At 37.0% G+C, this 13,532-nt stretch overlaps 1 protein-coding gene across 1 annotated transcript in view; it reads right to left on the bottom strand.

Annotated features, from left to right (window-relative positions):
- LOC136040031 (transmembrane protein 94-like) overlaps positions 1-13,532 on the bottom strand; it is a 273,850-nt gene that overhangs the window by 223,111 nt on the left and 37,207 nt on the right. The window contains exon 6 of the mRNA XM_065724097.1: positions 4,620-4,874. Coding sequence (XP_065580169.1) covers positions 4,620-4,874 — 255 coding nt within the window. The remainder of the gene's footprint in view (positions 1-4,619; positions 4,875-13,532) is intronic.

Here is a 13,532-nt window from a genome sequence, read left to right as displayed (position 1 = left end):
AGAAGAACCTACAATGGCAGAAGAAACAGCCGAGGAAGCTGCTCAAAGAGCTAATGTCAATAAGGTTGCGGCTAATAGAGAAAGTAAGAAAAGAAAGCGTGCCGAGGAATCACAACAACAGCGTGAATACAGGCTTGCGGCTAATAAAGAAAGTATGAAAAGAAAGCATGCCGAGGAATCACAACAACAGCGTGAAAACAAGTTTACGTCTCAAAGAGAAATCACCAAAAGAAAGCGTGCCGAGGAATCACAAGAGCAACCTGAAACAACCTGGACAGCGAGGGTCAAAACGTATCAAAACTGAAAATGATAGCGATGATGATTGGGTATGGGATTTGACTTGGACAAGGTTATCAATGCCTACCAGATTTTAGTTAAAAAACAAAGGTTCGGCGATATGTATTTCATAGTAACGAAAGACAAGTCAAGGTAAAACAAACCAAACAACTTGAAAGTGATACTGATGATAAAAAAAAACGACACTGAAAGGACTATCGTTTCCCAGTTGCAACATCTTTTCCACATAAATAAAAATTTAGTGCTTCTGTTCAAAACAGCAATCGAATTGGTGCCTACTGATACGCAACTATCAACGAAGTGGCAATCGTTATGGTCGGTGATTTGTATATGAAGTCAAAGGCTTTGTATATGACGTCATTATAAGTATATAAGAAGGCGTTTCAAAGAGAAGCTTTTATTAAACTCATCGATGCTACGATGCCCTACAATATCCTATCATTTTTTGGGATGGAGCCGACGGCTATCACTTTAATATTAAATTTATAAATCCAGCCACTAACAAAGAAATGGATAAGAAATTCATCGCAATGAAATATTATGCCTATAGATTAATGATTCTTCATTTATTAGATTTATATAAAATCCATCTTGGGATTAGATACAACAGCTTTTACATCCTGGACAATCGCCGGTTCATAGACATGACATTACGGCCCGTGTCTTCCGGCAAAAGTTGCTCTCCTTCATCTCTTACAGAGTTATGGGAGAAATACAAATCGCAAATGGCAGAGAATATACTCCACCGAACACGGCTAGAAAGGTCAGATAACTAACTGCACTTTAGTTATGATTGAAGATTTGTGCTGGTCTGTTGCAAACAAACTTCTCAAGCATTTGGAAATACCTTCACCTAATCGTACTGCTTCTACTTCTACATGTGTAGAACGGGATCGTGAACAAAGTTACAACACAATTGACCTATTGTCGTATGTTACAGACCGGGACACCGGGACACAAGGAATATAAATGACGACCGGGACACTCAAAGAGAAATTACAGACCGGGACACAAATGACAAGCGGGACACAGGGAATATAAATGACGACCGGGACACTCAAAGAGAAATTACAGACCGAGACACCGGGACACAAATGACGACCGGAACACAGGGAATATAAATGACGACCGGGACACAGGGATACAACTACAACGGGGACGCCGGAAAGGCACATGGGGGATATATAAATGACAACGGGGACACAGGGAAGATTTGATTAGCAATTACCATCAACAAAACCCAAGGGCAATCATTAGAAAAATGCGGTATAGATCTGAAGACGGATTTTTTTCCCATGGACAATTATATATTGCATGTTCAAGAGTCGGTAAACCTGACAATCTATTTATATGCACAGACAATGGGACAGCCAAGAATGTTGTATATTCGCAAGTTTTACGTAGTTAAAAACATATATATATCTATCTACATTTACAGGTGGGACACTGGGACACAACTACAATGGCGCGAAACTAATATGGCACGTAACAACTTACGCACGCGGGGGGCTTGGGGGGGGACGCACCCCAACCAACTAGGTGTTGGTGTGGCACGAAGCGCCACACCAAAAGCTAGTTCTTTATAATAAATAGGGATTATGTAAATATCATCGGTATCATGGCTGTTGACATTTAAAATTTCAGTTACCCCATAGTAACTGAAATTTTAAAATAAATAATTTATAAACAAAAGTTACAGTACTACATCGTTCTTCCCCACAGCTAGCGGGCACTGTCACATAATATACAGCTTTTTAATGGCTAATTTTAAAGAAAACTGCTGTATTTAGAAGCCTCAAACTTTATATAACCAAGTTATTAAAATAGAATCACTTAAAAAAAAAAAACTTAATTCTTATGTACAAGCTAGATGAATGATGATCATAATCGTATGTTGTAACCATATATGACGAAATAAGTGAATATAACATTTATACACGTTTATCTTATATAATTTGTGTGTATATAATTTCATTTTTTTTTTTTTTCTCAGATCAGGATCGCTAAAGTTGTTATGTATACTAAAAAATATTTATGGTGTCTAATACTATAGTAAAGTTACATAAAGGTTTGATATAGTAACAGGCAGTGCAACAGCGCTATCTAAGTAAAGAACGATGTTGGCACAATTTATTTGTTTTTTTGTCTTAGACCAGGGTACTTCATATCGAAGGAGTTGTGATAAAAACTTCAAAAACGGCTCATTTGATTTGAAACTGAAATAGCTAGTGTCATTTTTAACTATCGAAAGTGATTGGTGGGCATCTAACCCCCTCCCATGCCCACCCTTTTCCCAAACAGATTCCTCAAATTTTTAGACAGCCATTTTGTTCAACGAAGTTCAAAGGTCTGGAAATTATGTCTTTGAGAATGACATCCTCCAGAGCCCAAAAGGGCAGAGCTTGTAAGTTATGCCCATATACGTATATGTAAGCATATCTCAGTAAAAGGTTGTAAGGGCCGTATAAGGTCTTTATAGAAAGCGTCGTCGTAGAAACTTCAAAAAAAGTCTCAGAAATTAAGAGGGTTAGTGCCCCTTATGATAGTCAGAAATAATCGGAGGGAAAATGCCCCTTCCACGCCGAGCATTTCTCCAAACATTTCCGATAAAAATTTTGATATAGCCATTTTGTTGAATGTAGTTAAAAAGCTGGAAATCCTGTCTTTGAAGACGACAATCCCTCCCCCCACAGCCCTTAGGACAATGGTTGTAAGTTTTGCCCTTGGGGCATGTAAGGTTTCTATAAAAAGCTTTGCCGTAGAAGCTTCAAAAAGGGCTCATTTGATTGAAAATTGAGAGGATTGGTGCCTGTTTATTAGTCAAGAATTATCAGGGTACAATTTTCCCCCTCCCCCACACGGCTAACGAGAATAGTTAACCTTAAAAAATAATTTTTTTAGGCTAAACGAGAATACCGAAAAAAAAAGTTAATATTTCGAGAAAACAACCGCCTTTCTTCTCCAGCACGAACAAAATAATATATTCAAGGAATATGCTGAAGAAAAAACCCAACGAAACAAACGCGGAAAGTCAATGTAAAAAAAACTAGATACCTATGAAAAAAAAGAAAAAGAAAAAAAAATTCAAAAAAGCCAAAAATTATAAGAATTGAAACCAAATACTTAACAACCATAAACCGAGTCATTTGCCAATATACACAATTTGCACAAAATCAAAATAATTAGAACTGCAATTGACGGATACTAGCGTACAACTAAGAAATAAAAGAAAAAATTCATTCCCTTAAAAAAACGAACCAGCAGTTAAATAAGTTGAAGAACTATGTCATCTGATTTCTGATTTTAAAAATTGCATTCCTTCCAGACACCCTGTAAGATCTAAAGAGTTAACAACTTTAATTATGTGATTGGGAAGGTGCTTCAAGCTTTATTTTAGGAATTACTGAAGCATCAGCTTCTCTTTTGAGACAACCAAAATATGACTCAATTTATTCTTAAACCACCGGAATCTCTATTCGAAACTAGACCTAAATTTTAGTATTTAAAAATTTCAATAGCTTTTCTGTAGTGAGATTCTTCTGCAAGGAATACAACTGTTAAAATCGAAAATCAGACGACAGAGTTCTTCAACTTATTTAATTGCTGGTTCGTTTTGTTTTTAGTGAATGAATTTAATTTTTTTTTTCTCAGTTGTTCGCTAGTATCCGTCGATGGCAGTTCTAATTTTTAAGACAATGTACAAATCACGAATATTGGCGAGTGACTCGCTTTATGGTTGTTAGGTATTTTGGTTTTTTCATTGTTTTTTTTTCACATTGACTTTCACGTTTGTTTTATTGGTTTTTTCTTCGGCATTTTCCTTGAATATATTATTTCACTTTTATTGGAATTTATATATCTTTAAATTTTTTGGTTTTCTCATTTTTTTTTTGCTGTTTTTTTCTCACATTGACTTTTCGCGTTTGTTTTATTGGTTTTATCTTCGTCATTTTCCTTGAAATCTTTACAGGAGGTGCATTTAACAAATATCTTTACAGGAGGTACATAGAGTAAAATTTCTGTGAAAAACCATAATAATTTTTGGTAACAGGATGGGTCTATCACTTTAAAAAAGTGAACATTCGAACCTAGGTATTTGAGACAATCCTTAAGTCTCTAATCACTAGAAAACCTTAGGGAATTCCCCATATTCCAGAAAGAGAATAATCTCAATAAACAGATTTCTTTTCAAATATTCTTAACGAGGAATGTGCTTCTAAACTGCCCAGGAAAGTATTACTGACTATTGCTATAATTTTAAATTTTCGGGTTTATGAGTGGGTTTATAGTTGAATGGACTACAATAGGTTTTGAAAACTTACCACTGCAATAGGGATCCCAAAATGTTCCATAGTCATTATGAACAGTAGATACCTTTCTTTTTCAACGGAACTCGTCGGTCTCTTACATGACTTCTGTACAAATACTTTCAAATTCCGAATATAAGGTGTCTCTTCTAGAACACAATAGATATGCTGTAAAGGTTCACACTGCCTTATATCTACAGCAGGATTTTTGTCAGGAGATGGCGAATAGACTTCATTGTATTCAAAATTCTTGACGTCTTCCTCATTGTCCTGAAACACAAAACAAATAAATTTCCTTTGTCACCATTTCTTTAAACAGATACTACTACTACTAAGAATTCACTGCACTACCAAGCCACTTGATCCCAAAACAGCAGCGCACCCTCCTCCTGAATCCACATCTATTCAAAGCTCCACTCTTTACCCCCTCCCAAGAAGTTCCTATTTCCTTTATTTCTATCCTTGTGGTCTCCTCTCACTCCAGTCAGGGACGACCTGCTCTTCGTGTGACCCTAGACTGAAGGCTGAAAATAACGATCTTAGGCAAACTCTTATCCTTCATCAGCAAAACATGTCCTGACACAGCATGCTAGACTATCTAGAAATAATACAAGTAAATATTTAATTTAAGATATTTTATCTTCGGCAATAGACAGATATTACAATGCCTTCGTACAATATTTTGTTCGTCCTTTTAACTATTGATTTTATTGCTTAGTATTTTCTTATCTTTTAAGAACTTTGCACATTGGATTTGTTGTTGCTTCTTGTAGCTCTTTGCATCATTTGCTTTTTCAGTATTTACGATCTCACGTCGCCTTAAATCAGTTGTAGCGAATAAGTAGGTTCTATTCTTATACTTGTCGCTGTTTCAACTTAAAGTCGTATCTGATACTTTCAACCTTTGACATTGCCTAAGACTATTCGTTAAGCTACTCCCAAAAGTAGGATAAGCAGGGCAACATATGTTCAATTAAATTTTTATCCAGGCTTCAGAGTCAAAACACTTAGGTGAAAATTGACCAAAAATTTCACCTTTAAAATCAATAATCATAACGATTTTCTTTCCATATTTAGTTGCAACACATTACATTTCTTTAATCGTGTATTCCATTCCAATGTCTAGATCTTCTTTCCTAATAGTTCTATTTTATTTTATTTCCATTTTCATTTCGCTTAAGCGTTTCTCCATTTATTAGTTGCGAATTTCATTACACAAAATTCCTAATCGAAATTAATTTTCCCTTAAATTACCGCTGGCTTTCTTCCCAAGAATCCTTCATTTATAACTATGGGAAGAAATCCAAACACGCGTCAAAAAATTGTCGCATTAAACACAATCAGATTATATAAAATCTCATTGCAGGCCAGGATGGCCAAAAATGGTTCAGGATTCCTTCTCTGATTTTGTTTCACCTAGACCAGTTAATAGTTTCAATTGTTTCAAATGTAAATCAAGATTACCATCATCATCCAGTAATCTGCTTTTGTTACTGGTAGGCCTCCAATATTTACATATTGGAAGCTTCAAAGCTGTACGTTTCAAGGCTAAAACTATAAGCTTAAAGCTATAAGCTTAAGGCCATAAGCTTCAAAGCTACTATAAGCTTCATAGTTGAATTTTAATTAATAAAAACTTTAACATTAAATTATTATTTAATGTAATAAGACCTGTAAGACCCATGTTTAATTATAAGACCTGTTTTGCTCTTAAAGCTCAAAATGGGCCTAAATTTTAATTTAAAATGGTGTGAATCCAATTAAAAAGGGGGTAAATTGACGGGGTGATCAAGGTGGGGTCTAGAGCCCATGTTTACATTCTGAAAAGTAAAAAATGACACCAAATTTAATTTCCATTTTGAGTTTAGAGATAGAAATGTTAAAAATGTGCATTATTTGATGTTAGAATAATGTGCAACGGACGGATAATTATGTAAATTGAATGGATGAGTAAGGCGGGGGAGAAACTCCATTTACTATACCACCCATATCGAGACACAAAGTATAATATTAAACTTTCCTGGTTCAGAACCCTTATGTAGGGAAATTAAGTTCCTTGGCTTAAATAACTAACAGAATCCATTGCCTTGAAAAAATTGCAAACTTACTTGAACTACGATATGAGAAATATATATATATATATATATATATCTATATATATAAAAATAAGTTGTCTGTGTGTGGATCTGTGGATGTGTGGATCAGGTGACGTCATGTTTCGGCTGACGTCATGAAATTAGTTGCCATCATTTTTGCTTTGAAGGTGACGTCATTCAAGTTATATAAGACATATGTTCGCCGTCATGTTTCGGCTGACGTCATGAAATTAGTTGCCATCATTTTTGCTTTGAAGGCGTGACGTCATTCAAGTTATATAAGACGTATGTTCGCGTAGAATTCTATTAATGCTTAAGTTTATAATGACTGATGAAGATGCTCAAAGAGTCTATGCCAAAAAACTTGCTGCTGATAGAGAAAGTCAGAAAAGAAAGCGTGCCGAGGAACTACCAGAGCAACGCGAAAGCAGACTTGCTGCTAAAAGAGAAAGTGAAAAAAGAAGGCGTGCCGAGGAACTACTAGAGCAACGCAGAAGCAGACTTGCTGCTAAAAGAGAAAGTGAAAAAAGAAGGCGTGCCGAGGAACTACTAGAGCAACGCAGAAGCAGACTTGCTGCTAAAAGAGAAAGTGAAAAAAGAAGGCGTGCCGAGGAATCAAAAGACCAGCAGGGAAACAGGCTTGAGGCTGATAGAGAAAGAAAGAACAGAAAGCATGCCGAGGAACTACCAGAGCAACGCAGAAGCAGACTTGCTGCTAAAAGAGAAAGTGAAAAAAGAAGGCGTGCCGAGGAACTACTAGAGCAACGCAGAAGCAGACTTGCTGCTAAAAGAGAAAGTGAAAAAAGAAGGCGTGCCGAGGAATCAAAAGACCAGCAGGGAAACAGGCTTGCTGCTGATAGAGAAAGTAAGAAAAGAAAGCGTGCCGAGGAATCAGAGCAATCTGAAAGTTATCGCCTGGCATTCAGGTACAACCCAGTCGATGATTATAGCTTGAGTAGATGTGTTCAAATCGGGACAATGTCTAAAATTTGTCCCTATTGCAAGGCCTTGAAATTCAATGGTGAAACAATGGGAATGTGTTGCGCCTCAGGAAAAGTTAAACTTCCTCTATTGGCTGCACCACCAGAGCCATTGAAGACTTTCCTTACTGGAACTACGTCAGAATCTAAGCGTTTTTTGTCAAAAATCAGACAATACAACTCATGTTTCCAAATGACGTCGTTTGGAGCCCAAATCGAAAATCCGGATCAATTTATGTCTACTTTCAAAGTAAAAGGGCAAATTTATCATAAAGCAGGGTCCCTTCTACCATTCTCAGGAGAGAATCATAAATTTTTACAATTGTACTTCATCAGTGATAGAAATTCTGAATTGAATGCACGTTGCGAAATTTCTCCCAACGTTGAAAGGACAATCGTTTCCCAATTGCAACATCTTTTCCACGAAAATAATAAGTTAGTGCGTCTGTTCAAAACAGCCATCGATTTGATGCCTACTGATACTCATAAAATTGTTATTTCCGCTGACAAAACGCCTCCTGGCCAACATGTGCGTAGATACAATGCTCCGACTATCGACGAAGTGGCAATCGTTATGGTCGGTGATCAGTTTTTACCTCGAGATATTATTCTACATAAGCGAAACGCTCAGTTGTTAAGAATTGCTGAAACTCATCGATGCTACGATGCCCTACAATATCCTATCATTTTTTGGGATGGAGCCGACGGCTATCACTTTAATATTAAATTGATGAATCCAGCCACTAACAAAGAAATGAATAAGAAATGCAGTGCAATGCATTATTATTCCTATAGACTAATGATTCGGCAGGATGAAGAAAATTATATTTTAAAATGCCGTGAATTGTTTCACCAATTTATGGTTGATATGTATGCTAAAATTGAATCAGAACGTTTGCTATATATCCGCCTGAATCAGACCAAGCTCCGCTCTGAACAATACATTCATTTGCGAGATGCAGTTATAAATGACGGTAATACCACAAACGTTGGAAGATTAACAATTTTACCTTCGTCATATGTTGGCAGTCCCCGTCATATGCATGAATATGCTCAAGATGCTATTGCGTATGTTCGTCTCTATGGTCGTCCAGATTTATTTATTACATTTACATGTAATCAATCTTGGGACGAGATACTGCAGCTTTTACTTCAAGGACAATCGGCGGTTCATAGGCATGACATTACGGCACGTGTCTTCCGGCAAAAGTTGAAATCACTGATAAACTACCTTGTAAAACATGAAGTGTTTGGGTCAGTGCGATGCTGGATGTACTCAGTGGAATGGCAAAAACGAGGTTTGCCACACGCACATATACTAATCTGGCTACATAAAAAAATTACTTCAAACGAAATTGATGATGTGATTTCCGCTGAAATACCTGATAAAAATGTCGATAAGGGGTTACATGATATTATTGTAAAAAATATGATACATGGACCTTGCGGTGCACTGAACGAAAATTCACCATGCATGGCCAAAGGAAGGTGCACAAAGCAATATCCTCGACTTTTAGTACCCAAAACAATTACTGGCAATGATGGTTACCCACAATATAGAAGAAGATCTACTGAAGATGGCGGTAAAACAGCAATAATAAAGAAGCGTAACGGTACCACCATCGAAGTAGATAACCAGTGGGTTGTTCCATATTCCCCTTTATTATCAAAAACATTTAATGCACACATAAACGTTGAATACTGTAACTCCGTAAAGGCAATCAAATACATATGTAAATACGTCAACAAAGGCAGTGACATGGCAGTTTTTGGCTTGCAGTCCGAAATCAAAGATTTCGATGAAATCGTAGAATATCAGGCTGGAAGATACATAAGCAGTAATGAAGCTGTTTGGCGAATTCTTTCATTTCCGATACATGAACGTAGTCCAGCTGTTGTTCACTTAGCGGTACATTTACAGAATGGTCAACGTGTTTATTTCACGGAAACCAACGTGCAACAAAGAGTCCTGAATCCACCGGATACAACATTAACAGCTTTTTTTTCGCTTTGCAAAAATGATTCTTTTGCAAAAAAACTGCTGTATACTGAAGTGCCTTCGTATTACACGTGGAATACTAAAAATAAAGTATTTGAACGTCGAAAACAGGGTAAGTCAGTCGACGGCCAACCTACCATCTTCAAAGATACCACGATAGGAAGACTCTACACCGTTCACCCCCAATCAACATGAATGCTTCTTTCTACGCCTGCTTTTGGTGAATGTACCCGGTCCGACATCCTTTGAGTATTTGAGGACTGTAAATGGTACTATACATGACACTTACCGTAGTGCATGCCAAGCTCTGAATTTATTGGAGAATGACCAACACTGGGATAACTGCATCAATGACGCGTGCGAAACGTCAACCCCAAGTCAAATTCGTGCATTGTTTGGCATCATTTTAACAACTTGCTCTCCATCAGCTCCTACAGATTTATGGGAAAAATATAAGTCAAAAATGTCCGAAGATATACTTCATCGAAAACAGTTAGAGACGTCAGACATGACTTTTGATTTTACACCAGAAATTTATAACTACACTTTAGTTGTTATAGAAGATTTTTGCATAAGTATGGCAAACAAACCTCTTCAGGGTTTGGGAATGCCTTCACCTAACCGTATCGCTGCTGTTTCGACATGTGTAGAATTGGATCGTGAACAAAGTTACAGTACGAGTGATCTATTGTCGTATGTACAAAATAACATTTCCAAGTTAACGTCGGAACAAAAAGACATTTATGATACGATAATGCATTGTGTTGATAACAACGTTGGAGAAATTTTCTTTTTGGATGCGCCAGGAGGTACTGGTAAAACGTTTGTGATAAAACTGATTCTGGCATCAATTCGATCTAAAAATGATATAGCGTTGGCAATTGCGTCGTCCGGAATAGCCGCAACATTGCTGCCTGGTGGAAGAACTGCTCATTCCGCTTTGAAATTGCCTCTGAACTTGCATTCTACAGAAACTCCCACGTGCAATATTTCCAAATCATCTGGGATGGGTAAAGTATTGCAGCAATGCAAACTTATTATTTGGGATGAGTGCACAATGGCACACAAAAAATCGCTCGAGGCTCTGGATCAATGCTTGAAAGATTTGCGAGGGAAGTCGAAACCCTTTGGCAGCACCTTAATATTGCTTGCGGGAGATTTCAGGCAAACATTACCTATAATACCTAGATCAACTCCTGCAGACGAAATGAATGCTTGCCTGAAAAATTCTAATTTATGGGCACACGTAAAAACATTAAAATTAACTACAAATATGCGTGTCCGATTGCAAAACGATGACTCTGGTCAAACATTTTCAGATCAATTGCTGGCAATGGGAAACGGAAAGCTCCCAGTAGACTCAATTTCAGGACGTATACAACTACCTGCTGATTTCTGTAATTTAGTGACGTCCAAAAATGAATTGATTGAAAAAGTATTTCCGAATATTCTAAAAAATTATAAAAATAATAAATGGCTAAGTGAAAGAGCGATTCTCGCACCCAAAAATATAGACGTCCACGAAATCAACAATATTGTTTTGACCAAGATTCGAGACCAGGCAGTCCTTTACAAGTCAGTCGACACAGTTTTGGAACCAAATGAAGCGGTTAATTATCCATCTGAATTTTTTAAATTCCATAGATCTTTCAGGGTTTCCACCACACGTGCTACAACTAAAAATAGGCGTACCAATAATATTGTTACGTAACATAAACCCACCAAAGCTTTGCAATGGCACTCGACTTGCCGTAAAAAAAACAATGGAAAACCTAATAGAGGCCACAATCCTGACAGGGAATATATATATATATATATATTATATGTATATATATATATAGATATATATATATATATATATATATATATATATATATATATATATATATATATATATATATATATATATATATATATATATATATAGTACCATTTACAGTCCTCAAATACTCAAAGGATGTCGGACCGGGCACATTCACCAAAAGCAGGCGTAGAAAGAAGCATTCATGTTGATTGGGGTGAACGGTGTAGAGTCTTCCTATCGTGGTATCTTTGAAGATGGTAGGTTGGCCGTCGACTGACTTACCCTGTTTTCGACGTTCAAATACTTTATTTTTAGTATTCCACGTGTAATACGAAGGCACTTCAGTATACAGCAGTTTTTTTGCAAAAGAATCATTTTTGCAAAGCGAAAAGAAAGCGGTTAACTTTGTATCCGGTGGATTCAGGGCTCTTTGTTGCACGTTGGTTTCCGAGAAATAAACACGTTGACCATTCTGTAAATGTACCGCTAAGTGAACAACAGCTGGACTACGTTCATGTATCGGAAATGAAAGAATTCGCCAAACAGCTTCATTACTGCTTATGTATCTTCCAGCCTGATATTGTACGATTTCGTCGATATCTTTGATTTCGGGCTGCAAGCCAAAAAACTGCCATGTCACTGCCTTTGTTGACGTATTTACATATGTATTTGATTGCCTTTACGGAGTTACAGTATTCAATGTTTATGTGTGCATTAAATGTTTTTGATAATAATGGGGAATATGGAACATCCCACTGGTTATCTACTTCGATGGCGGTACCGTTACGCTTCTTTATTATTACTGTTTTACCGCCATCTTCAGTAGATCTTCTTCTATATTGTGGGTAACCATCATTGCCAGTAATTGTGTTGGATACTAAAAGTCGCGGATATTGCTTTGTGCACCTTCCTTTGGCCATGCATGGTGAATTTTCGTTCAGTGCACCGCAAGGTCCATGTATCATATTTTTTACAATAATATCATGTAACCCCTTATCGACATTTTCATCAGGTATTTCAGCGGAAATCACATCATCAATTTCGTTCGAAGTAATTTTTTTATGTAGCCAGATTAGTATATGTGCGTGTGGCAAACCTCGTTTTTGCCATTCCACTGAGTATATCCAGCATCGCACTGACCCAAACACTTCAAGTTTTACTATGTAGTTTATCAGTGATTTCAACTTTTGCCGGAAGACACGGGCCGTAATGTCATGTCTATGAACCGCCGATTGTCCTTGAAGTAAAAGCTGCAGTATCTCGTCCCAAGATTGATTACATGTAAATGTAATAAATAAATCTGGACGACCATAGAGACGAACATACGCAATAGCATCTTGAGCATATTCATGCATATGACGGGGACTGCCAGCATATGACGAAGGTAAAATTGTAAATCTTCCAACGTTTGTGATATTACCGTCATTTATAACTGCATCTCGCAAATGAATGTATTGTTCAGAGCGGAGCTTGGTCTGATTCAGGCGGATATATAGCAAACGTTCTGATTCAATTTTAGCATACAAATCAACGACGAATTGGTGAAAACAATTCACGGCATTTTAAAATATAATTTTCTTCATCCTGCCGAATCATTAGTCTATAGGAATAATAATGCATTGCACTGCATTTCTTATTCATTTCTTTGTTAGTGGCTGGATTCATAAATTTAATATTAAAGTGATAGCCGTCGGCTCCATCCCAAAAAATGATAGGATATTGTAGGGCATCGTAGCATCGATGAGTTTCAGCAATTCTTAACAACTGAGCGTTTCGCTTATGAAGAATAATATCTCGAGGTAAAAACTGATCACCGACCATAACGATTGCCACTTCGTCGATAGTTGGAGCATTGTATCTACGCACATGTTGGCCAGGAGGCGTTTTGTCAGCGGAAATAACAATTTTATGCGTATCAGTAGGCATCAAATCGATGGCTCTTTTGAACAGACGCACTAAATTATTATTTTCGTGGAAAAGATGTTGCGATTGGGAAACGATAGTCCTTTCAACGTTGGGAGAAATTTCGCAACGTGCATTCAATTCAGA

This window comes from Artemia franciscana, chromosome 20, assembly GCF_032884065.1.
Source record: "Artemia franciscana chromosome 20, ASM3288406v1, whole genome shotgun sequence".
Taxonomy (NCBI): Eukaryota; Metazoa; Arthropoda; class Branchiopoda; order Anostraca; family Artemiidae; genus Artemia; species Artemia franciscana.
This window is presented reverse-complemented; position numbering and strand designations above follow the sequence as displayed.